The sequence below is a fragment of the Atractosteus spatula genome, chromosome 3 (assembly GCF_055471065.1).
Source record: "Atractosteus spatula isolate fAtrSpa1 chromosome 3, fAtrSpa1.hap1, whole genome shotgun sequence".
NCBI classification, from domain to species: domain Eukaryota; kingdom Metazoa; phylum Chordata; class Actinopteri; order Semionotiformes; family Lepisosteidae; genus Atractosteus; species Atractosteus spatula.
This window is the reverse complement of record NC_142708.1, coordinates 58949846-58976944: the sequence shown is the minus strand read 5'-3', so window position 1 is coordinate 58976944 and position 27099 is coordinate 58949846. Positions and strand designations below refer to the sequence as shown.

The 27099-nt window shown below is 37.2% G+C and overlaps 1 protein-coding gene across 2 annotated transcripts in view; it reads right to left on the bottom strand.

Moving 5' to 3' along the window:
• Positions 1-27099, bottom strand: part of tnksa (tankyrase, TRF1-interacting ankyrin-related ADP-ribose polymerase a) — a 140486-nt gene that overhangs the window by 40641 nt on the left and 72746 nt on the right. For both annotated transcript variants that reach the window (XM_088910194.1, XM_088910196.1), the window contains exons 4-5: positions 21149-21185; positions 17066-17141 (exon numbers count right to left, since the gene is read on the bottom strand). In XM_088910194.1, coding sequence (XP_088766320.1) covers positions 17066-17141; positions 21149-21185 — 113 coding nt within the window. The remainder of the gene's footprint in view (positions 1-17065; positions 17142-21148; positions 21186-27099) is intronic.

Genomic DNA, 27099 nt, shown 5'->3' with positions numbered 1-27099 from the left:
TGGCTAAGAAAAGTCTATGGAGCAAAAAGGCGGAACATCCCCTAACAAACACATTATACAAGTTAATCATCCTTAGACTAATGTATAACTACCAGTGGTTCCACATAAAACAGTTAAATCAGGATATGTGATAAGGAAAACTAAGCTGAATTTACAAACAAAAAGTGGAATGATTCAAAATGCCACCGTAATGATGGACTCACTCTCAAAAAGAAAGATGATAGATTTTAAAAACTTTATAGTTAAAAAAATAATTGGTATGTAACACCCAACATAGAGTCATGTTAACATTATCTGTAGGAGTCCCATCAAACTACACTATGCCAAACTTAATATTTGCCTTTACATGGCTCTGACATCCAACTGACAGTTCTGTTAAAATTCAACAGATGATTCTCCAATCGCAGTTTTCATTTTATAACATTGTGCAATGGCAATGGACAAACAGCTACTTCTAGTAGACTCCGATATACCTCCTTCCCTAACTCTGTAAGCTCTGAAGCTTCAAGATTGGATTAAAATCTGCAAAACAAATCAGTAAGACAAATGTACATCCAAGTTGAAAACATTTCAGTGCACATAATACACACTGCTGTACTTTCTATGAAGTACATTTCTCTCACAATTGCAAAGAACACCACACTTTGGGTGTCTAATGAATATTGACCATAGTTCAGAATTCACTCCACAGAAAATGAACAGGTAAGGTCCCTCAAAGAAGGATGGAGCACATTGTAAAGTAGCTCCAAAAGGCTTCTGATGCCCGTTTGCACACCTGACAAATGCAAAACAGTAATTAAAAGGGTAAGAAAACATGCCTCACATAACTTTTGTGATGCATGCTCTTACACAAGCTAATCTGAGAGTGCTTAAAACCCTAACATTCTGACTCAATACAGTACTGATGTGAGTCTTGGAAGAGTTTAGGTCACTACTTTTACACAGACATGGCAAAATTTACATAGACATTGAATTACAAAAATTCAAATATCAAATTAAAAATTACAGCCTTTATCTTCAGAAAAATAACCCAGCACATTTTGAAACTAAAGTCAGTGTCAAAACACTACAAAATATACATCTTTTGTATGCTAGGACTTTTCTATTCTATAAGACTTTAAAGGGCTGATTTAAAATGAGAAAAGGAGTATTTTCAACTTTAAAAACAAGACAAACAAACACATTGAAAGCATCACCACGTGACACATTTCTTCCAAATCTCCATCAGGGACAATGAGAGATGATTATAACACAGAGAAATGACATAAAAATCGTAAGGGGCAGCAGCAGTTTACACTGGGGGACGTGTCAGAATCTGTTACATTTAACCTTTTATAGGCAAGGTCTGAATTATAAGAGCATGAAACTGGACACCAATCTACAGACCAGGGGACATACTGAGTTCTAAAAACACAGTACTGAAGCACCAATATTAATTAAGATTGAAATGACAACTGCTATAAAAATACTTAAAACTCAAATGTGGTTTTCACATGATATGATGAAACAGCACAAACCCACTCTGAGACTTTGACTGGACTACAGACAAAGCAGCATACAACCATAAGTGGTACCTTGTTCAAGGAAGCCACAAAAACAAACGCTTATGTGCACCAGTATCTTGGGCTGATCAATCAAGGTCCTGCATACAGAGGACTTTCCTTTAAAGAAAAGCAGGAAAATGAAATCTACAATGTTGCTGAAAAAGCTGAAAGCTGTGATGTAAATTTAGCAGCAGAAAACTCTGCAATATAAACGCATCATTAAAACTGCACTGCAGCTTCACTTAAAAGAGCAGTAGCATTTTAACTGAACTCAGGCTATAACGTGGGCTTTAGCACACCCAAGAAAAAAAATGATGGCACCCAGTGGCTTTTCAACTGTTCCTCAAGTATAGAACAGGAGCGTCTCTGGACACCTTTCCCTTCATAAAGAAGACTTTCAGCCCAAAATACAGGCAAACAAAAATATCAACACAAGCAAGCAATTGGCACTTAGACTCATGGCCCTGATCTGGCAATGATGCACAAATGCAAGCAGAGAGACTAAGGGGAGGGCGCTAAATCAAGAATGCGTTTGATCTTTCAGTCCTTCTTTAATTGCTGATCTTCACGATCTTGTACATGTGTTACCTTTCCTCAACCACCCCCCTCTTCGTGCAGCTTGTTTTTTTTTTCCTCTGGAGTTGCAGCAGTTACCATGGCAACAGAAGGATTACTGGCTGACAGCTGTTGCCATGGTGGCAAAATGTGCTTTGACTACCCTAAAATCACAAGGCTTTAACGAAACATTCGCTCTCCCCTGAGTGATTCCGAGGAGATCCCAAATCAACACAGATTTTAATGCACGTCTTTTGTCCACTTTTCTTTAAGGAAAAGGCTTATGAAAAACACATTAGAAAGTACAGTCAAAAACAAACACAGCTTGATACATTTGGGTAAGATAAGCCTCCTAAACAATTTCTGTTTCACTCTACCCAGATGAGTTTGGCAATCTCATAGCAGAATGCTCTTGTCGCCTGAATCCAGACTGGTATTTAATTGCAAAGAAACAAGCACCCCCAAACTTTTGTACAGATCCATTTTAGCAGATCTTTAGAAAAACATAGCTGACTCCGAGTATTTTTACTTCACACACCTGAAATAATTAACAAGATACAAAGCTACAAGTGCATTTTTCACTAAAAGTAAAAATAACAACTGTAGACATTATTAACAGGTTTATATATATTGATAAGAAGTAGCTAACATTTCAGCAGCCACTAAGTGACTTTAATATATAAGATTTAGAAGCATTTCAATGTACAGACAACAAAATGTTCAGTCAATCGGAATTATAAAACATTTTTTTGATATTTAAAATGAATTGATTTAAAGGGCATCGCATTCAATCCATTTGGATTTTCACAAATTGGCATGATCTAAGCCCTTTCCGAGTGCAATAAATAAAGCTAAAACACCAAAAAGTTCCATTTTAATGCATAAGACTATCAATTAATCTTGAATTTAAGTCTACAAAGAATCTATTATAACTATAAAAGAAAAGAAACCATTTAAATTATGGAACAATAAAATTATGGTATAATGCATTAATGCACATTTTACTATCCTAAAAAGGTTTTCCTACAGCTGGACTGTAGGAATCAGTATCCTGTTTAAACCTGAAAAAAATGTTCATTTAATAAATTTAATATATCAGTCATTACATCATCAATACCTTTTGGGTATGTGTATACACATACGGCTCAGGACTCGAACCCCACCTCTCAAAATATTGTGCACTTTACAATAAAACCAAACTATTTTGAACGTCCGTGGCCAGGTCCTAAAATCTGGAAAAGGGCTGCACTCATTATACTTGCTTAGAACACAGTTTGCCATCATATAAGTGTTTTCAAACTAAATTTTTTAACGAATATCCTGATCAGCAAGGTAGGCCACTGTATGATTTAATTTTTAAAATGTAGCTACTATGTTGCCATTAAGAGTAAATCTATCAATATAAAATAAATTTATAATAATTAAAAAGATGCATTGAGAGCTGGTTGTAAAGCCTGGATTAACATTAATTTAGTACTCCAGTATCGCCACTACAGATAAGGCAACACATTCTAATGGGAAAGTCTGAAATCCAGCTATGCAACACAAGCCAACAAGCCTTTTTCAAAAGACATGCAATGACAAAACATAAGTGCTGCCTTAGACTAATTCAAATCCTTTCTTATTAATTACAACACCATAACACACCTTGCCTTGATCTATAAAAAAGCCTAATTACTCTCTGTATTTTATGACTTGGTGCAGGTGTAAGGGCAGCGGCTGTCATCTTAACTTTTCATCACAATGATCACACCACTCATAAAACTGCTCAGAGCAGTACACCCTGTCTCTTTTGACAGGCTTCGATGGCTATGTGAATCACATTGTGTTGCTCCCAATAATGCCCTTATCACTTCATGCCCAAGTCTTTCAATACTGAGGATTAGTTCTGCTCTTCCAAAGGCACTCTAAATTTCACTAAACCTCATAAAGATGTTTGCAAATTGCTCAGAGAAAATGTTTTTTAAAAGAATCAATAATGGCTTTTTTTAAAAAGGAGGCTAAATTAATAACATATACAGATTTAGCATCAATATTTACTTTTTGCAAATATCTGACTAATTTCAATTAAAATCTTAATCACATCCTTCTCAAGCTTTAGTTACAGGGTTCAGTCTTGATCTGATGTTTGTTAAGCTGACATTAAAAGTACCTTAACGTAGAGCTTCAGGTACATGGAGAAAAGTTCAAATTATCGAATATAATAATAAAAGTATTACTTTATTCAACAATATATTTGAATATTAGCCTAATGTCACCTAGAAGCTCTTCTTGCAAGTAAAGCATATATCTATGCATTGTAGAACATAAAGCACAAAAAAAAAGTGATGTCATACAGACGCCTATTAAACGCCTATTTAGACCAAACATACAGTATATGGAGAATAAATTACTCTCGATCGTTAAAATTACCTTCCATAACCAAGAAGATAGTCAGGTCATGTACAGATTAAGGAAAATAATATTCGCTGGTTCTACCCAAAGAATAGAGGAGCAACAAAATTAATTATAACTGAGGTATGAAATATTTGGGTAGCATTACTACTTGATGTTATACTGCCCAAACTAAATAATGAGGCTTCATTTGTTAATAGATTCATATTCTATTCTATAATTTCTCACTTTAGCTTCAGAAATCAAACAAAATGTCCTGCTGTATGCTCCACAAAGGAGTTTGATATGCACTGCCTTTGTATAAAATCAGTAATCGAAGGTTCCTACCACAATGAAAAAAATAACGAGAATTCGGTTGTGGTATTGTTTTGCAAAAGATAGATGGTTTGCTGCAGGATATGGAATAAGTTTCAGGTTCACTCCAACAATAAGAATGTCATAAAAGATATCACAGTGTTTTAAATACTATAACTTATACACATAATGAAAGATGGAGGACCACAGAATCTGACTGAAGAGATGTGTTAAGGGATGTTTAACACTAAGGGAAACCTGCTACAAAATATTTTATTTCCAAGTAATTTGTGAAAAAATACATATTGTTGTGCTTATGACCAGAGGATGTTAAAGCACTGAGAACCTTCACTGATTTCTTCCAAAAGAGTGTAATGAGACATTAATTGATATTCTAGGGATGCTAAGAATCTAATCTTTTCCAGATGGTGTAGTTGGTCTGATAACTGCTGGGGGAAATGCTGCAGCTTCACTGTTCACAAGTAAAAAAAAAAAAGTGCTGTGCTGCAGAGATGTATAACTACACTTTATGACAAAACAGAAAATAAAAAGTATTGGTTTCTCCTTTGTCAGAACGTATCATCCATATGACTTTACAGCCACGCCGTAGTGCCAGTTACAGTCTTATACTGTATGCTGATGGGGAAAAACATGAGAGATGACCTGACCAAAATTCCTTTCTGCGCATTACTATTCAAGACTTCAGAAGTGTACCACTGTTGTAAGGCAAGAGTTATATCAGCTTTCAATCTTTTCTTAAATGTGTCATTATCTGCAGTATCTCAGTTCTTTGCAGCAATCAATTTTCTCTTCTGAAGGAAAGTAATGGCTTGTGTCTAACCAATGAATCCCAATGCTATTTGGATTCCCTATGTGAAGCGACTGCATCTTATTTTATTTTCTGGTATTTCGTGTTGTTACAACAGGATTTATGCAGATAATGAACACTTCTTTGTTATACCATCTGTGAGCAACTGTTTCTTAGCAAAAGGATGAGTCCTGATTTGATCACCTAAAATTTTTTAGCCAACGTTTTTTTACATAAAGCTTTAAGGAAAATAGAAAGCAGTCATTTTAACCAATGCAATCACATTACACAGTCTGAGCAACAAGAAGACTTGCCTCTCAGTGAATAAAGGTTAAACTGCCATTTCTTGAAGGTCATAGCCTAATCGGCATTTAATGAATGCAAATGACCACTTTGGCCACTGTCTCGAACAGCACTTGAGGGAGCTGTTCTTCCAGTAAAAGCAAGCAAAATAAATCTGCATTCTGTTTTAATAGGAATGAAGGAAAGTGAACTGTCAACAACAGGTTATGGCAAATGACTGTAAGCTTTCTACACAGTCATTGTGATGCAGACTTTGTAAGCTTTCCCATTGGCAAGTTTAATTTGTCAATATATAAGTGCTTCCCTCATTACAAATAAAGTTTAACACACCATTGGTTTGCCAAGAGAAAGAAATAACTGCTGGTCATTACTGTTCTAGTACAAAATCGCAAAAGGAGAAGCTTGCAATGGTATACAACAGTCACCCAAAAATCACTGTGCTCCATATAAAAAAGTTTTTATTTATTGCACAGTGAGGTATTTGTTCCACAGTGTGCAAGATACTAGCAAAAACAAGAACCTGCAATCAGATTTACTGCAAGATTGTAGGAAAAAGAACCAGACGCCACTGTCCCAATAATTTCTTTTATCTTATGATTTTAATAGAGAATGTATTAAGTTAATGTAAATAGACAAATTATACCACTGAGAAAAGGTTCCAAGAGACGAGTGTATTTGTCTCTGTTACAATCTGCCAGTAAGTTCCAATAACCCTTGATCTCCCTAACACCTTAGGTCACTTTTTACCTCACCGTTTTTAGCATTGACTCCTAATATTCACAAATATTGTACAATTACAACTTACTTGAAAACGGTAAGTGTGTACTTATTTCTAGTTTGAAAGTAGTGAGAGCTGCAGCAGTGCTATGATGTTTTGCAAATGCAATGGCAGTTATAATGCAAATACTTAGTAGAGCCCTACTTAGTGATATCATGGAATTTGGAGATCCTTTAGTATTAGGCTTCTACAGCAATTTCCAATAGTGTACTTGGAATACTTTACAGAACACAGAATTGTAAGCTGTACCACTGTGTTATAAGACCTCAAAAGCATCACATTTACTTTACAGCACGCTAACAGCAGCTGGAATTTGTTTAACATATGCGAACCTTCAGTTTCAGAGGGAAGTTAATTATCTCTTGACTACTGGTATGGCCAGGCATTAATTTGTGCTGGAGTCTCTGGTCTAGTACATTGCTGTGTAAAACCTAGTTATAACATTAAGTGTCTATTTGAAAAATGATGCCAGAAGAAAAATAGACCTTTAGTAAAGTAAATTAAGCTAGACCCCAAAATCTGTTTCCTGCAATGTCACTGTCAGACAACACACGGACAGCTGTTAAGGTGCATTTCAAAGACAAAGAAAGCAGCCTCATATCAAAAGGAAAAAAAAAACAGGTGACTGCTTTAATCAAAACACTGAGAGTCATGAAAGCTGGTTTGTTTTGAATTTGTGAAGATATTCTGATGTGCAGAAATAAAGCTGAGACTATTACCAAGTTACAAGGAAGTACAGTGTCAAAAAATCCAAAGAGCTTCAGTGCTTTTATCATTTCAACTCGGTGATCATCTGTCTGCGTCTTTTCAAAACTCATAAGAATCCCTACCCTTTGGTTTGTGATATGATTTTAGACTGAGGTGAAGTCTATACAATCAGTATTTTTCAATATTTCATTTAAGTAATAGAATGGTAAAAGTATTAGTTTACAAAATATTTTGTAGTTTGGAGAACCAGAAATACCAATGCCTACAGCTCAAGAGAGATGCTATATTTATTCTTTACTGAAACAGACAATAGTTGCATGACATTGTTTTATAAGATATTTAAAGAGTCCTGTCTTTTGCAAAACAAGTTTGTTTTCCTTAATTTACTTGTACAGTAACTACAGGTGTTGAAGACACAGATACTCAGCACAAAAACACCTAGTCCTGTAAAGTACACAGGACCAACACACATAGTTTGTCTATGAGGGTCACTAAATTCTCTTGATAAAATACTGATTCCCATAAAAAAAATGGTGGAGCAAAACCAAAAAATAGTTCCTGCAACAGTCTTTTGCCCCTTAATATTAATGAAATACACACAATATGGTCTAACAGCTGTCGGGAAACAGGCTCCTTTATTTAAAGGATTCTAAGACCTGTTTATACCATTTAATTGGATTGCTAGCAGCAAATAAACAGGGTGGACAATAAACACACTCAGGCCTCTCTTTTGCATTTAAAGAGAATTAAAGAATATGGTATGATGTTAAAAAAGGGAATGGAGGCTGAATAAAAAGCATTCCAGTTTGTCATGCTAGTCATGTATTAGCTCATGCAAAGCTCTGACAACAAGCTGTCATAGAGATGTCATGGGTAGGCTAAATGACATGCCAATACAGCATGCCTATTGTGCTAAATATAAACAGATCCCCACAAAATACCTGGCAAGTGTTAGATAATTTAGGCAAAAAACTACAGCATCTGCTAGGCATTCCTTGCAACCTTTGATCTTTAACATGAAACAGTTTGCCCCTTGCCATATGTTTGGAATTCCTAAAGTAGATCATATACTCGCTGATCTTGCCATTTAACCAACAATATGGAAAAAATGTTCACTACAGTCAAAGACAACATGTCTTCCACACAAAAGGACTGCATTTACTGACGATTACTCACAGACACCAAGCATGTGTCAAGGTATTGTTATTAAAGAAACAGCACAATTTATACCTCTGACAGGCTAATCTGTCTGACTGAAACAACTTGTATTACCAAAAAGCCAGGTGACACAGATTCACTGAAGAAATGGCAATGTTATTGTGTGTGGTATTAGAAAATTAATCAGTGGTACAGTTTGAGAATTACTATCAACACTAGTACCTCTGAGAGGATTCCTTTATCTTAGTCTGCCTGCAGAAAATAACATCAAAACAGAAGAAACCTTACCAAAATGTACTGCTATTATTTCTTAGTTCATTTCTTAAGAACTATGAAAAGAACACATTACTTTTCTCATTTATAAATCTATTGTTCTCAGTGAACTGATTGGGAATGAAGACTGTTATCTAATTATTTTATTCCTAAATGTCAAGGGTGGTTTGTCTCTAAATCAGCAGATTGAAAAGGATTAATATTTTACTGAAGATAAAGAAAACATTTATAGTACAATTACAGTTTCCCCAATATAAATGATCTATTCTGTATTAAAGATAATTAAACATGTTAACATAAAAGAAATATGAAAAATGTACTCAGCCCTTAATTTATGCTTTTTACACATTTTAAGACTCTCCTTTTTGGGGAAAGTATCAGATTTTTTTTATTGATTCACTACTTATTTTGGAAAGGAATAGTTTCTAGAACATCTAAGAAATATGACCTGTTTAAAGTGAAGAAAAATTCTATAAACAGCTAAATATTACTTCTTCGCGGCACAATATAATGCTTTATTCCATCGGTTAGAGCTGCAACAGACTCCTTGTGCAAATGATTCTTAATTTAAACTGTTACATTACAGATGAAAACTGCAATGATCCCTGTAGAAAAATCCAGAAGAGGCATATGGATATATGTATTATCTACCACAGCAATGAAAAATTAATTGCATCCATTCTACCAGGTTACTGCTTTGACTACCAAACTAAGGGATAATGTATGGAAACCTAGACGAGCAAAATTTGCAGTATGTTGCATATTTAGTTTTCAAACATGGCAGAGTTGAAATGTTAAACCCCAAAGTCTTTGACTAGCTCAAATTATCTTAAAGGGGAAGCATGTGCTTGCGACTTACCAGTTTTCCAGCACTGCAGCCAAATTTAAAAATGTGATTTTTTTAAAAAATTGAAGTATTCCATCACATAGAACAACAAAATGCTCTCTTAAGCTTGTATGTTATCATGGATAAAAACATAACATTTTACCTGCTAGGGAAGCTCTCTTAATTTGTCTCCCTGAAGTACTTTGCAGTTGCAATGGGTCTATGAATTTATTTAGCAATGGCTGTAGAAATGAATAATGACAACACAACGAGAAAGCTGTGAATTCTGCAACCATCCCAATTAACCATGCGGGCTGAGCTGACAACGAAGAAAACAGTCTGCAACCAAGCAACCGCATTGAGATTTTGGGTAAATGATAAATTACGGCACCTTGTCAACAGAATATATCAGGCTTGAGGAAGAACCTTTGCAACAGATGTTGCAGGAGGCTGTATGGGTACAGATTAGGTGTTCAGGCCTAGACGGTCATTTGTAGTTAATTTTGCCAGCAAATGCTTAAATGCAAAACAGAACAAAGGAAGCCTTCTGTCAAATGGAGCTCATTAAAAATATTAGCTTTTATTTTGTATGTTAGAATACACCCAGGTGACGACCAGCAATGGATCATGGAGCCCTCATAAATAAGAGATTTATCATAAAGAACTGACATTACATGCCATTGCTCAATCATATCAATGTCCACCAGGCAAATTCAGGTAAGATTTTTTTTTTTCCAATGTTGAAAACCTTCCTGGCATAAAGTATTACTCAGTAAAACAACCACCAGCAGGATAATCGAAATTCATTAATAACAAAATACAATATCAAAACATTACACTGATATTACAAAACCCCTTAATTAAACAAGAGAAAATGCCTATCCAGAGGAGACACTAATTAAAAAGTAACTTTCTAATATGCCTTACGCTATGAAGCCACACAGCTCAGTCAGCTAGTCTGCCTTCATCATCTCAGCTGGAAGAAGTACAATGAGACTGCTGTTCTTAAATTAAGCTTCATTAACGCAGATCTTTAAAAACACTATGTTCCAGCACTCAAGGCCTCTGCAGGTTCACCAAACACTAAAAGACTGATGGATACAGAGCCAAGAGGGCCACCTAAATCGCACTGCAGTCCCCCTTTTGCACTGGGTTGCAAGGGGTGTCTGGAAAAAACTCAGATCTGAGCAACCCATTACTCTGCACATCTAAAGAAAACCTCTGTCTTCTGCAGGCAGGCATGTGACATGTTGATTTCAGGGCTATTTAAGTTTTATTATTCATTTGTTTACTGTTAAATTTCATTCATCTAAGAATTTTAAAATAAAGGAACTGCAGGACAGTATACTTGCACCTACAGAACAGCAGCTTCACTTTGAGAAACTTTTGTGTCTTTGTAACGAACTTTTGCTCTTAATGTAATCATATAAACCCAATATATGAAAGCAACACAAGTAAACGAATGAATACAGAGCTCCCACAGCGTGCCAAACTGTGGTTAGGAACAGAACCACAACAATAAATATGCATAACTAAATTTATACCATCTGTCAGCACATCATTATGCTAGTTAAAATGGTAGATGCAGGTTTCCCATATAGCCAATCAAATTAACAGAAAGGTGTTTGATTAATCTTTTAAATACAATCTACCATTTTGAATAGATTCTGTGGAGCCTCTGGCACAAGACAGAAAAAGTGTCCAACAGGGAAGAGACGTTTTTGTCAGGTTTGATGAATTGTCCACTCGGTAGTATCGATACCCCCACCTCACCATGTTAATTAATATAGCCTCTTTTCAAATGATTAACACTCTAAAAAGGAATGTATGGTTAATTTTCTCCAGCACTCCACAGAGTGGAATACATACAAAGTGAGACAAAAGGCTTGCAATATTCTGAGTGCTTATAATGGGCTAGCATGCAAATTAACCACCACCCTACCCACAGAAAATTAAAATCGAGTCTCTTTAGAGGCAAAAAGGTCCCTAAAGGAAGCCTCTGTACTGAAAAAAACAAAACAAATTGAGCTAGTAAACTTCAAAAAAAGAAAACAGGCCTTTCTGTTCAGAAATGGCTTCTTTCTCACTAGATAGCCCAGCTTGTAAGGCCACCAAATACAATATAATTTAGGTTGATGCTTTAAAAAGTAATCAACACCAATTACCAACAAAATTTTATATAGCTTATTTTCTTATTCAATACTCTTAAGAAAAAGTATTATTAAAAAAATACATATTTCTTACACTGATGGAGGCTTGATGTAACTTTAAGGGTCTGTCACCATTCACATTATGCTGTAGGTCTCCAGAGTCTCCCTTATTAATCTCAGACACAAAAATACGAAAGCACACCGACTCCTGAGGACATGCTGATCCCTAGTGCAACAGGTTCATAAAGTAACCTCCTGAGGTCTATGTTTAACTGCCCCTGCTCACAGCATTATTGTAAAGACACCCACAGTTTCCTTCAACAATGCCTTGGGAAAGCAACAGGATACCTCCTCTCATTTTTTGACATCTTCTGATATAAGGAAGGAAGAAGGGATGATGATTACCTCTCTGAACTGAAGAGCTCACCAGCTGTCAAACCTGCTCATGGCTCTGCACAAGCACCATGACACAAAGAATGTGAACAGATAAGAGAGAATAAAGCTTTTTGGAAAAAAAAACCTCTGGAGCTACGGGTTTGTAAAACTAACAATGTTAACTGGAACAACTGCGAACTGGCAGAACTCCAACAAAGTTCTCCAAACAGTTCTCCACCAAAGAGTCATGCTGTTCCATCAGTTAACCAAAATCAAAGACCTATAAAAACCTTGTAAAGACCAATTCAGAGGTACCAAGAGGCACAAAAGCCTTTGGAATAAGAGACTCTGCTAATGTTCTAATTCTCACAACATATATTCCTAAGCATTTTGAAAATTAAGGTTGAAGTTATTTTTACAATTAGCAAGTTAGGTCTAAGTACAAATTTTCCAGAAAAGAAAAAATAGCAGACAACTATGCTTGCTTCTAGTTCTAATATTTGGAAAAGACAGATAAGAGTTCTGGACAAATATGTTTAACCACTATGAATCACATAAAAACAAAAGTACCAAAAAAAGCAATACTACATGCTTGCAGACACTTTTTTCAAACTTTCCTACTGAGTACAAAATATGATACTACATGCCCTGTACCTCCTAGTGACACCAGGAGAGTGCTGAGCGATCTCCTGATTTCAAGAGGCAGTGCAGAAGATTTTCCAACCCAAGCAGTGCTCCATGAATTATGATGATTGCCTCCGAACTCGTTTGGAGTCTCAGCAGTTTGTACGTCAGGCACAATGCTGTTTTATTTTTCCTCAGCCAGCTGAGGAATGAGGAGCATACTGATCTTGAGGTGAGAAGATGATGGCCTGAATTAAAGACTACTTCACAGACAGAAGGAAAAAATACTGGAGGAATAGCAATACCGAAGTAACATAACAGAATTCTCAATCTCAGAAGGTAGAAAGAAACGCCAATCCCCGATGAGAGCAGTGCTTAGCAGTTTGACTAAATGAAATAGCAGTTTCCCTCTGTGTTAACCTGTAGCCGAGAAAAAACAAATTTCTCTATTATGCCTCTAAACAAGGCACACCTGAGCTGAAATGCACAGATCTTAGTAAGATGCTCTAAAGTTTACCTGTGCCCCCAAAAAGAGAGATCTTTAGAGATGAAAGACACCAAAGCCTTTGGAATAAGAGGATCTACTAACATTACAATTCTGACAGTTTATATCCACAAGCATTTTGAAGATTAAGGCTTAAGCCGTTTTGACATTGGCGAGTCAGGTTTAATTAGACAGCCAACCAGATCTTCAGAAATGGATCTTCCTTCTGCCAATTAAAGCTGCAAAGTGGAACAATCTTTCTAGAGTACACCTGAGGACCATTTCCCTTAAAAGTCTACCAGGTTAAATCAAACTATGCCTCTTGACAAGTCAGTGAGTGGTTGCTTTTTCTATCAAGGGAAAATGGTCTGCAAGGTAAATGGGTATGAAATTGAAACGCAGCAGTTAATGTAGGAAGAAACAACAAAAATGCAAAGAATGAACAAAACAGTGAAGAACATAAGGTATGGAAGACCGATTGAAAAAGCAAGGTGTCGGCTTACCCCTTAACCCTTAGCCACTCCTTCCGATTTACTAAGAAGCTTCACAATACAGTTTGATTTCATTGTACATCATAAACCAAACAAAGGGCATGCTCTGTAACCATGCTTTACATAGAAAGGCAGAGAGCAATATCCTGGTGGAACCGCATTAAAAAGGCTTACGTCTTATCAACTGCTGACATCTGTTAATACCTATCTAGAGTACATGTCCTTTCATAAGTCCAGCTAATCACTCTAGTCTGATCAGCTGAACAATTAACAAAGAGATAGTGTATAGCACAGTAAACAGTCACAATGAAAACTGATAGCAAATGGATGACTAACTTCGGATGTTAAGGATAACTTGCAATGCATTTCCCAAAAAAGAGAAGTAGATTTTTTTCCTCATGAATGTCCCCAGATCAACCCCATGAAAGCATTCCGTTGATTTTTCATAAAGCAATGCAAGTTATGCAATACCCCAGTTTGAGAACAAGCAGGATATATCACACCATGTTGTCACATTTGTTAGATATTATGAAAGTGCATAATGTTCTGGCAGATTCAAATATCTACCTAGTAAGAATCTTCAGTGGAAAGGATGTAATAATAATGCCCAGTCAGTTGCATTAGCTACTTTTCTCAGGCACTGTAAAATACATTAAACTAGGCACTGGTTTTGTGATAGAGATTAATGGGTAGCCACACTATGTTCAGCTACATGAACAAAGGGTAGTAGCACAATCATCGTTTTAACCATCCGAAGCACAAAATCAGTGGGTTGTTAGAGAGATACCTTTCGGAGGCTTAAAGCAGTGTTAGACATATACTTAAGAAATTTGCCTTTCTTTAAATCTGTTAGTATTTAAACTTTTGACCTCAATCATTGTCAAGGGCAAAAAGCATCCCTTCATTTATATGTTCTGAAGTACAATTTTAGAGGTAAAAATTAATGTTTGTCTAATTAATAGGATATATCCCCAAATATGTCCTACAATCAAAATGCAATGCAATATTCTTTTACTTGTCTTTTAATGTCAATTTTTTTTTGATTACTTTGCATTTTAATCTTAATATAGTAGCACACTTCGATAAAACGGAAAATGTATCACACAAGAAAGCTGTAACTTTTGATAACTATTGTCAAACTAGAACAGGTCTTTGTAATTACATGTGCAAGGGGGGATAGTACTTACACATCTTCAGATGTAGAGAGAGAACATAGTGCTATTATGGACTAAAAACAATCATATCTTTGCATCATTAAGGATCAGATGGAACTTTGAGTAGGCCCACTCTGCTGGAAACTCAACAATGAGGGTCTGTTTACAGACTCTAACCACACAAAGAAATAGCACCTTAATACTCTGAGAAGTACAGTTTTTGCAGTACAGTTCCTGACTAGTACAGAGAAAAGACCACTTTCCCCTGCTTTCAGAAAGGAAGGGATAAAGATAAGAGAAGGGGGGGGAAGATGCTGTCAAATAAGAAAGGCCCTTTCTTGTTTCAAAGTGTGACGGCCATGAGGAAGCTAATGGGCCTCTGTGTTTGAACATCTTTAAAAATTAAAACCCTGACAGATAACACCTTTTAAAAAACCCCATCTATTTTATCATCAATTCATCCACCTTGACACCTTCTGCCAACTGCTGCCTGAAGGCATATGTGCCTTGAAGATCTCTGATTAGATTCAGAAGCTAGCTGAAAGAAAGTGTGCAAGTGTGTGACCTACAGTTAGCTCTCTGACTCCAATACACTCTGGATGTCCAGGTTCTGGTTAGCATTAGTCTCATTCCGCTTGATGGCATATCACCACTATGTAAAATATTAATGTAATCTTGCACTGAACTTCATAATAACCAGGCTGAAAATTAACAAGGATGGCAAGATGCAGCTCAGCACCTGAATAACCCACACTGCTTTCTCCTAAGTTGACAGTGAAACTGTAGAATAGCTCATAGCAGCCACAGAAGTGTTGCTATATACTTTCATTGAAACATGACATGTTCATAATTAAGGCAAGAGAATAACTTTACCAAGTTACTCGGTCAATTTACTTAGTCAATAGTCCTACCTAAGTCAGGATTAAAAAAAAAATCAATGAAAATGGTTTGTGCAACCTACAATGAACATACTGTACTTCATCAGCCTGCTATTTTGCAGAAAATGGTTCTCTAACTGTCCTCACTCCTGCTGTCCTAATCTTTTCTATTTTGTTCTAAACATATAGTTCAAATATGCCTTTAAGTGTATTGTGGCAAAATTGGGGCAGTTTGGAAAAATTGGTTTCTCACAAATGTAAAATGTATGGTACATCATATACATATTTACATGGATGAATCTTGTTATATTAAACTGGAAAATACAAATTTTGGTAGATATACTGAAAATAAGATTCTGTTTTTATACATAAATTCAAGTGATGAACATTTACATGTGTTTTGAAACATTTGACCAGTAACTGTTTCCTTAGCCATGCACATAACCTTTTAACTTTTTAGGCTAATGTCAAAACCCTTTAATTAACATCTGTTAAATATACTCTGCTATTCTAGTAAATCTTAATAGTTGGATACGTCCAAGTTATCAGAAATGAAAATAAAGTACACTACATACATATAAAATTAAATTAAAAAAATCAACATTTCCAAGATTCTATTTTATGCTTAACTGTAGCTTTTTCAAAATGATCTGCTCAAAATCCCATAAACCTGTAACAGAAGATATTTAAACTGCTTTTATGTTGCCCAAGTGTCCATTCAATCTTCAGGAGCGTAGACACTGACCTGTCTCACCCTTCCTTCAACCTGAACCCAGCTCTGCTGCAAAGTGCACTAGATCTGAAACCTATAAATCAGCTCATCACAATGAAACCCTACTGCAATAAGCTGTGGTTCAGATGTTTAAATGCAGAAAAGGGACTGTTTAAGTGCTCCTTTTCAAGTGATGAAAATCTGCATCAGCATCAAGGCCAAAAAACAGCTTTCAACCGAATTAAAATCTTTGTCTGAAGCAGAGAGCCAATTAAAAAAGGCTGCTTTAATTTCTGATTATTTTCCCCCCCAAGGATAAAAAAAATATTCAATGCTGCAAATTTGCAACATTGCCAGAAGTTGAGTCAAACTTTTTTTTAGCCAATATGGCAGGGTTTGTGCTTAGTCACAAAATGCCCAGGTGGTAAAGTTTAGGACTGACATTGAAAAAGGCAACGACAACAAAAAGGCTTTCATAAATCAACTCTGGATGTATACTCAGCTGCTGGGCTTCAGTTTGTTTTAATGTACAGCTGAGGTCACACCACTGTCTTACCTTCCTTCCATCGCTCGCATGGCAATTCACGTTTAATGGAGTCAGCAGGGCCATGAGCTTCTCTTCATTACCGCTCCTGCAGCAAAACAGCATTTAATAAAAGGAGAGAATAACAATGCAAACTGCATTAGATCCAGTGGAGACATAACATCATCACTGTTAAGGTAAGACTGGTTGGAACATATAAAAAGCTAAATAAAAAGGGCATGCTTAAACCATCTTCCAGGTAGTGCTATCATTTATTTGCGATTCATGGTCCTAGCAGAATTGGTGATCAATTCTGAAGGCACAATATGCGACACCTGAAGTGCAAATCATACCACTGTGCGACCTTCAGCACGTCATCAGATCATGTCCTTCCCGACTACAGATGGAAAGGAATGAAGAATAAACAAGCAACAAAATTCTACCATATTGCATCTCACCAGGACTAGAAATCAATCTGTGACAAAATTCCTGGATGAGATTTATCAGGAAAATGAGCCTCGAGTCAAGACAGTCTGGGGGTGGAGGGAGGAAAAAACTGAAAAATAAAGCATCCAGCAAACCTCTGGTGCCTCTTTTGTTTCCCCCTTGAGAAAATGAAATATTATCGACCGCAGACAAAGCTCAACGAAAGCCACGAGTCACAAATACGTCCAGTCGCTATTACGCGATAAAAAACAGCACAGAACAGCAACGTCAGTTATATCTGGAGCTGCTCAAGGGCAATTGAATAGCTAATTAATTGAGTATTAGTTATCATGACCTCTGGAAAGTTTAGTGATGTTATTTACATGCCATGGCAGGCGTTCTCTAAACCTATCTTTCAAACACCTTAATTCCTGACTGCAGGCCAGCAGCATTTACCCTCACCAGCCTGAGGAACCATATCTTGTCCCAAAGATCAGAGTACAACACATGTCTACAGTTAGGACCAGTGCTTCAAGCCAGTGGCCTCATAGGGTTCTTGGTGAACAAACAAAATGTGGGATCTTGGCTTTTTTTTAAGCATTTGTCGAGAAGGATGCTGAGTATTGAACAGCCTAAGGTCACCCTGAAGAAAAAAAAAGGAACCCCCTATGTGTTAATATTTTAGCAAGGCTGTCCATCCTGGAGTAAAACTGCCTTACTACACAAATTTGGCTGTCCCAAACAGTACAAAACAGTTATGTTTACGCTACAGATCATCTCTAGTATTGACCGCGATTCATATTTCACATCTCCTCCACAGTAAATAATGTAAAGTTAAACGTCTGTGTTGACAGGGAAAATGCATGACTTCCATGCAGCAGTCCGGTAGCTAAAAGGACAAAGATCATTATAATTGATCACCTACTGAAGCACTAAGTTGCTATCATTTCTTGTTGTTTTCTTGCAGAATATATATTTGCCTGCAGGACTTGTCACAAAAAAACAAATGCCTGTGAGTCACTTCTAAAAATGAGCCATCCGTGCTGTCCGTGGTGCAAGCAGATCAGTGCTACAGCGCAGCTCTGTGGCAAAGCAGTTCAGACAGGTGCATTTGCATATTAATACATCATTCAAAACTGCATTTCAGGCAGGGCTAATAAATGGGCTTTTCCAGTCGAACACAAAGTCATTCTTAAAATCCACCTCTGTTCTATGGATCCCTTCACTGTCCTAAAGAAAGTCCTTCCTGAGTGTGTTGGGCTTAAGATGACGGGTTGTATTGTAACTAAAAGCAATACCAAAGCCCTGATTTTTCCACAGCCTACCTCATTTTATGTTTTCTATCTTATTTCATGTTTTAATTATTAGCCACCTATAGATGTCCATCAAATCAGTTTAATCAGCATAGCTGGATTGACAGAATGCAGGGTGAGGTTGATGATCAGATTTGAATGATGATTAATTGCTTACACTTATATAGCGCTTTTCTGGACACTCCACTCAAAGCACTTTACAGATAATGGGGACTCCTCTCCACCACCATCAATGTGCAGCATCCACCTGGATGATGCGACAGCAGCCATAGTGCATAGCCATAGAAAGCTCCCCTCACATCAGTGGGGATTAGTGGGAAGGAGAACAGAGTGATGAAGCCAATCCATAGATGGGGATTATTAGGAGGCCATGATTGGTAAGGGCCAATGGGAAATTTGGCCAGGACACCAAATGTTCATGGGGATTTAATAATGTAAGTTGTGTGCATGGTTTGGACTTATTGAACTTGGTGCCACCTATTTACTGATTGTAAGTGCAGCGCACCTTTAGAAAACTAAGCATGCCTACAAGTTAGCCACTTAGGAGCCTGGCTAATACCTTAGTTACCTAAGCTATAAGCAAGTTTCAATTAGGTCCTTCCATCTTAATAATATACATAAGATTGCAGAAGCTAAATAAATCCTTTTTTCTGCTAAAGGAACATTCTGTCCTTAAAATGCACTGTCTGGTGTGTCTTTGCTAACATCTGCATCCCTCCTCTCTGTAGGAAGCCAAGGCCAGGTTTTAGTATTTTGGCAGGAATTGTGAATCTATTTATTATAAACGACTGGTCCAGTGGATTCACTGTCGTTTCGTATTTAGTTTTATACCTGACTAAGAAATCTCATAACATAGTGAACCAAGCATGAAAACATTACTGAATCCAGTCAATACATTATGCATTAAACATAGCACGTAACAAGAATCAAGGATTAGATTGCCCCTTTTGCACTTTTTCAAGAAATGCTGTACAGCTTCATTCATAGCCAGAACAAGTACAGACCACTGAAAGAGTCAATGCACTCTGAGATGTCACTTTTTTCTCCACATTCAGTGAACTACACCTAACTAGTTTAAAGCAGACAGATTTATAATTTCCACACAAATGCGTAAGACAAGAAACAACAAAATAAAGTAATAAATGTGAGCTGTCTCTGATTTCATTTATGTTTTCATTTGGCTTTTTTGGCATTTTCAAATTTTGTACTTTGTCTCATCATACATTCCTTAACATAAGGTTTGAAGAGGGATATGCAATGTACAATTAGTCAGCTATGACACAAACATTACATTTTATACTTTACTATAGCTTTTTCTTTGTATTTAATGGCCTACAATATCCTCGGCACATCCTATTCCTGCCGAAAAACAGGCTTTCTGTAGTCTGTCAGGGTTCACTGCTCAGTCAAAATGCTCCTCCATACAATTATATGAATAAGCCTAACAGTGTTATATTTCAAAACATCACATACACTTTTTTATATTTTTTGTTTGACAGGCCTTCATAGTGCTTGGTTTTCACATAAACATTTTATTTAATGGGAAGTGAACCTTAATCCTCTATAGTTTTGAATCTTACCAAAGTAACTAGTTTTTATATAAAAAAACATATCCATCATTTGACTTCACGCAAGTATTAAATGCGGTGCACATAGAAGTAAATACATAATCAAACGGCATATTGGTCAATGATACATTTGTTGCTATGAATAAAAAAATACCACATCAAGCAACTTGTTCAGCAAGTCCTCAATCAAGTGAGACAGTATTACTCAATTTCTGTCTGTGTGACAATGAAGACATTTACATTAACAGCTCTTTATTATATGAAGAAACTCCCTTTAGCAGACACTACACATAAAAAGCTGACATTTTGCAGGTTAAAGACAACAGGGGCAATGATGTGAAGTTCTCTCTAAACTCTCTGTGCATTATCTTCATGTAACATCAGCTCTCCAGGGATTGTGTAACAAATAAGGACCCAGCTGGTCAATTAAAACACCAGGATGTTCTGGCACGGCATTATTTACAGCAAAAAAAAAATTAAGATAACAAATTTAAGAGGGCTGCCTGTCTTGCTCACTTTGTCCACCAGTGCCTGGGAGAAAAGGCTTTTATTAATGCCAGCACCTCCATTCAGCACAAGAAGCAACAGTATTGCACGAGGTTAATTATTACATGCACATGTACATACACAATAAAGCATGCATCTATAACACTTCTTTGCTGATAAAATAAGAAAAAACCCTTCCCAATGAAGTAGTTTACTGAAATCAACCCACGTGCAGTTCCAACCACAACACTACCTACCCCTGTCTTTTCTTCCTTTCGGGGGAAGGGGGGGGGGGGACAAGGGGGGGTGGGGTGCATACTCACCTCGCTGCTTCCAGGAGTTCGTCCTTCTTGTATTCACCTAAGTGATTGCAAAAAATCATTGTCAGTGCCAGAGCGGTGAAATTTGCAGCAGCAGCCAAAACACAGAGAGGAGAATACTGAGAAGCAATCTATGAGCACCACACAAATATATATACACACACACACACGGAGACCTCTCTCTCTCTCTCAGTCTCACTCTCTCTCTGTATAAATAAAACAGAAATGTGAACTGGAAGGGGAGAGGAAGCCCACACCCCACTGGGTGATGGAGCTGTGACGATAGGCAGCTTGTGGTGGCAGCATCGCCAGTGTCTTGGAGACGACCGGCAAATTGACGCAGATTCTTGTCCAATCCTCAAATTAAATGGCTTTCCTCAGACAGCCAATCAATGCTACAACACCCCCTCCCACCCCGTCCTCTGCCACCCTCCCCTCTCTCACACACCCCCTCCCTTTTTGTTCTTTCCACGGAGGAGTGAATGCCGTGATAACAATGCAAAAAAAAAGTGAAATAGAAATTACAGAGATGCCCTCCCTCTTTCTCTTCCCCTCTCCTCCCTCCCTCCCTAGCAGGGCCAGCCTCCTGGTTACTCCTGAACCACAACAAATCCAGGGATGAGCACTTGCACAGCCCCTGACGTGCACATCCCTGCCAGCGCGGAGCGAGCCGGAGCCACAGGGAGAGGGAGAGAAGCACAGCGAAAGGGACAAAGAAAACGAGAGAGAGAAGCAGAACATAAGAACCCCTGCTGTTAGATGGAAACCAAAACAGACAGGGCACGATTTTTTCACACTCCTTTGTTACCTACTTGGGGAAGGGGTTCTGGTAGAAAAAAAAAAAAACTTGTATACACATGCTTTAATCGGGAGCCTTCGGAAGTACAGTCTACAGACCATTTCCAATTTGGTCAGAAACTTACACACGTGTGTGGGGGTGCTTCTTTTGAATTTACCTGACCTTGCTAAGCTAGCCTCCTTCAAGAAATACGAAAGCCAAAATCCACAAATTCAAGTCAAATTCCATTAATTTTAAGAACTACATGGTTAATGGATTCTGCTTTAAGAGGTCAGAAATTGTAATTCAGCAAGGCAAACAAGATAAAACTGGAATGCTATTTAGAGGATGAAAAAATGGAAAGAACCTCTGCATGCTCTCTAAATTGATAAATACTGTCTGACAGTTGACTGACAACTGATATCGTTGTAGACAATGATAGGAAGCTGTAGGCTGTAGTTATTGGATTGCATAAATAATGAGGTATTTAATATATGCTGTGAGCTGTGATCAGAAAGTACTGACAATCAGTACTTTCTCTCAATGCTGACAATTATATACAGCCTTGGTAGAATTCAAGTTTTCTATTTATAATTTTTGCAATATCTATTTGAAGATGGCTGTATGAAAACCCAAAAGCTAACTACTGCAAAGAAATCAATGCTTAGTCTCAAAAATAATCCCTTGCCACCTAAAATGTCCATATATTCAGCTTTGAACCTAAACATTGGCCGCAGAAACTTCATTTCACTTGGCAAAATAGTCACAGACAAATGTACTGGCGCCCTGCATTTGCGGCAGTGCTATTCCCTAGTTTATTATGTATAATAAACATTGTGCATTACCATCTTCTTGCACCACGTCTAGTCATTCATCCCAGCAAAGAGGAGTTAGGATTTCTAGTGAATTAAATAATTTAAGATACGGATCTTAATTTTGCAACCCTACAGACATCCATCAAGTAGTAAAACCAACCCTATGGCTTAAATGAAATTAATCAGGTTTACGCAAATTACAGATACTTCCTCCTGGCAGTGTAGTCTGTGGATGAAAGAAATGTGAGCAAATCTGAAATATATTTCATAGCAAAGAGTGCATATAGGAAATGTGAGCTCAGGCATATTCTGCAGGAATTTCTAACCTCTCATAATATCACACTCATTCAAGTTAGTCATGATGATATAAGTAGTAATTAGGAATGAAAATACCTGTTGTGTTTCTGGGGTGTCTCAGTACACATTGTATGGGGAATGGTTATAATCCTTGGAAAGAATAGAAGCAGGACTCGGCAATATGAGCCCTATTTGTTTTACTCTTAGTAATTTGCGCACATTTCTGTAAACATGATTTGAACTAAAGCACTTAAGCACAATGCTTCTACTGTTCACAATAAGCACATTAATTGTGATAATGTGCTTATCTCCCAGTACCACAAATGTGGTCATGAAATACAAATTGTACAGTATAGAAATAGATTATGAAATAGAAGATATTAGTGGTTTCAAAGATTTTTTCTGGGTAAGGGTACAAAACCTTTGAGCTAATGTGCGTCACCCAAATACAAATCCTATCAACAAAAAATCCAAAGTTAGGCTACGCACACTGGGTAGTTTCATAATTATACTGTGCTGATATCACGCATTTACTTTAATAGAAGTACTTGAATTAATGAAATTCACTACAGAAAAGTTTACACATGAAAGTTTTCAAAGTACAACTAGACTGCAAAGGTAGATAGTTACAATGAACAAATTCCAGAAATCTGGTGTCTAAAAGAAAGAATCAAAGAGAACAAAGTCGAAAATCCACCTTAGTTCTGTCTAACTTTAATCTTTGTAATATTATGCCTACTTCTTATAAGACAAAGCTTTACGAGCTGACTGTTCTGCTAAATTACTGATTTCTTAATAATCACAAAATGCAGGTTATTAAAGATAAAAAAGAAATGTATGTAGATTTGATGTCACAGCAGGAGTACGCAACTCATAATTGTAAGACAACCTCAAACATGATGGACATAATATTTGCCTTTGTTTGGAAACATGTTCTGTATCACTGGACATAATGCCTCTCGCCTCTCATGGACAAGTGCAGCTAAGCTGCTCCATAGAACAGCATTTATATTACAAAGTGTCTGCAGCTTAAAAGTTGTCTCTCTCTGTTCAATGAGATAAATGTGGTGCCTTCTGAACATTGTCATGGTGTTACACTGCATGATGTACAAGGAGAGCCAGCTATCAAACTGCGGTGAAAAAAACAGCACAAGCAGTTTGTGAAGGATTGTTCACAAATTCAGGTGTAAATTTGATAGTATTCACAGCAATACAGAAATGTTTGTGCAATTCATTTTTATGCAGATCAAATTAAACTGAAGCAGCACTGGAGGCAAGTTTCAAGATCTACTAGATGTATTTTGTTTGTAAACACAGAGATGAATCCAGTGAAACTATCACTACTCTGACAGTCAAGTCCAGCAATGCTCCAGCCAGGCGATCTAGATCCTCAGACAGTTAACCAGCATTCCCAAATGCTATCAAAAACAGAGCATTCAGCGGAAAAAGCTAAAAGCATCAATTGCCTTATTAATGTGCCCTTGCTCACACTCTGAATTTACTACAATACTATATTTCAGTGTGCTCTTTGTTTAAAAAAAAGACGAAGGTGCCCTGCCATCTATACAGGAAGGCACAGTGTCCTTCTCCAGACGCTGCACACCAGATGAATTCCTAAATACACAATAAGTAAAAGAAACAAGTACAGTTGTCTAAAGATTCAATGACCTTCCAAAATTCTAAATTTATTGGGAACTTCCAAGGAGCTTGGCTAACAAAATGTCAAAATTGGATAAGCAATATTTTCTAGAGGTTTTGCGAGTCCAGGCTATATCTGTTACCTGTACTGAGCAAAAGTGTCAATGTTGTTTTTCTGCTTGCTACACGTATATTAGGTTATAACTCCTAAGGACTGAAGTGCAAAGAGCACTTCCCACTCCCTCCTTTCAGACAAGGAAACCGAGGTGTGAAACAGTTCGAGATGTGAAGTTAGGCAGAATGGAAAAACAAGTTGTACGGCCTTTGTCTAGAAGCTGTTAAACAGCAACATCACTCTGAAGAGCTAGAAAAGGGGGCCAAGAAAAAGCCACGTCAGCCTTATCTGAAACAGGAGAGCATGGAAAATAATTGAGTCGGCCTGATGATTTATATTGTTTTGAGAACGTTCTCGTTTGCAGGAACCCATGAATCCGTGAAGAGCTGAGATAGGTGGTACCGTATAGCCCATATATAGTATACGCTATATAGTATATTTTATCTTTACTATCAAGAACTCATTAAAGCCAGATTTAGCTTCATCCCCATTTAGAGTAAAGACTATATAAAACCAATTACAACCCCAAAACCAATGCTTGCATGCTATAACATTCCAGTTCTTTGTACAGTGTGTACATCTGCGTCAGAATTTTGCAACGCAAAAGGAATCAGATAGCACCAAGCCACGAGATCAGTGCTGTGCCTGCATCAGCTCTGGCGACTGGAAGGTGTTCTGTTACAAATGTATCTCTACATCAAGGCAGTTTATTTTAATAAGGTGACTCAATAAGCTGAACAAGTGCATTCTATTAGGAAGCAGAGCCAGACACAGTTATAAAGAAAAACAACTACTTTCTCGAGAAGTTCTAGGCTGTGAAAAAAGTCTCTATGCAAAAGTCTTGCCAGTCATTATTCCTGGCCCTTACTCGAGGTTTCAAACACTGGTGGCAAGGCCTGTTGTTCAATGAAGCAAATCCAGACTGCCAGTGTAACTGGGGAATAAGCCCTTCATTTCAGTATTTCTCAAGGCACTGGTGAGAATGATGGAATAGAATCAAGTCCTCGGAGGCCAGAACACCACATAGCTTTCCTGGCCATCATAAAGCTCGCTCCTTGTGGCCAGTCATGCTTGGGAAATAAATTATATGGCATTTAACATATGACATCCGGATGTTTTTTTCAAGAATGGACTTGTCTATATTTACGTGCAATGTGTTCTAGCGGAGACATTCTCATATTGCCCATAAACAGAGGTACATGATCGATATGACAGATAAGGTATTTTTTAGTTCCACAAGATAATTAAAAATTACTGAAGTAAACAAATTACAACATACTTCACAAATAATAAATTTAATTTTTCACACAAGATGTCCTTGTCCCTCAGGGGTAGTCTAAAGAGAGAAGGCATGACATAAAACATACTAAATAAAATTTTTTATGGACTGAAAATTTTAAATGTTTGTCTATTTTAACACCTAAATTGAGAAACCTGCAGCGATGAATGAATCCAGCCATACTATTGTACAGGATGTACATACCCGGACAGAGAGTTCAGTGAAAGGTACCCTGTCGGCTCAGCAGCAGCTTTTTCTGCGACAGGTTGCAGTCTCCCTGGCAGTCCTCAGTCCTAATGCAACAGGGCCAACCACAGGACAGCTGCTGCTTGGGAAACTGAGAACCCCCAATGTAGCTCTGCCCTGCCAGTCCAAGTTCAACCCACAGATTAACAAAGTACAGCTCATCCTGCAATCTGCACTCACTTGTACAAGCTGTGCAACTTTTTCACTCATATACGTCACTTTCAAATCTATGATTTAACGTATGATTAACATGTCTGCTCTTAAATGTTAGAGTGTGTATAAAAACAGGGCTATCTCCATCACGGCCATGCTGACAATGATAAAATGCGTAATAAGGAGATGTGCAGAATATTAAACAGACCTAATATAATGGGCTCACCTCAAGGATATATTAATTCAAGGAAAGAATAAACTCTTTAACCTTCTTTAAGATTTAAGCTTTAAGGTATGACAATCTGGTGGTCAATGAAGAAGCCTGTTTCTTGATTTATTGCCAGCAAATTAGAACGGTCAACTGCAAGATGCATCATTCTTTCTAGGACGACATGAGGCTGAGGACAGTCACTGAAAAGGGAGATCCTGAAGCTGCGTACGACGCACTTGTATGTAATAAAGGCATACAGACGCATACATCATTGCCACTTCAGGCAGTGATAATTGATCTCAAGTGGCTGTATTTCCAGAAAGCATTAGTCTACAGTGACGCCAGAAGCAAAACAAAAAACAGGTAGGGCAAGATGCTTCAAAGAAAACTTTAAGCTCTCAAAAATACTGAGCAAGAGACTT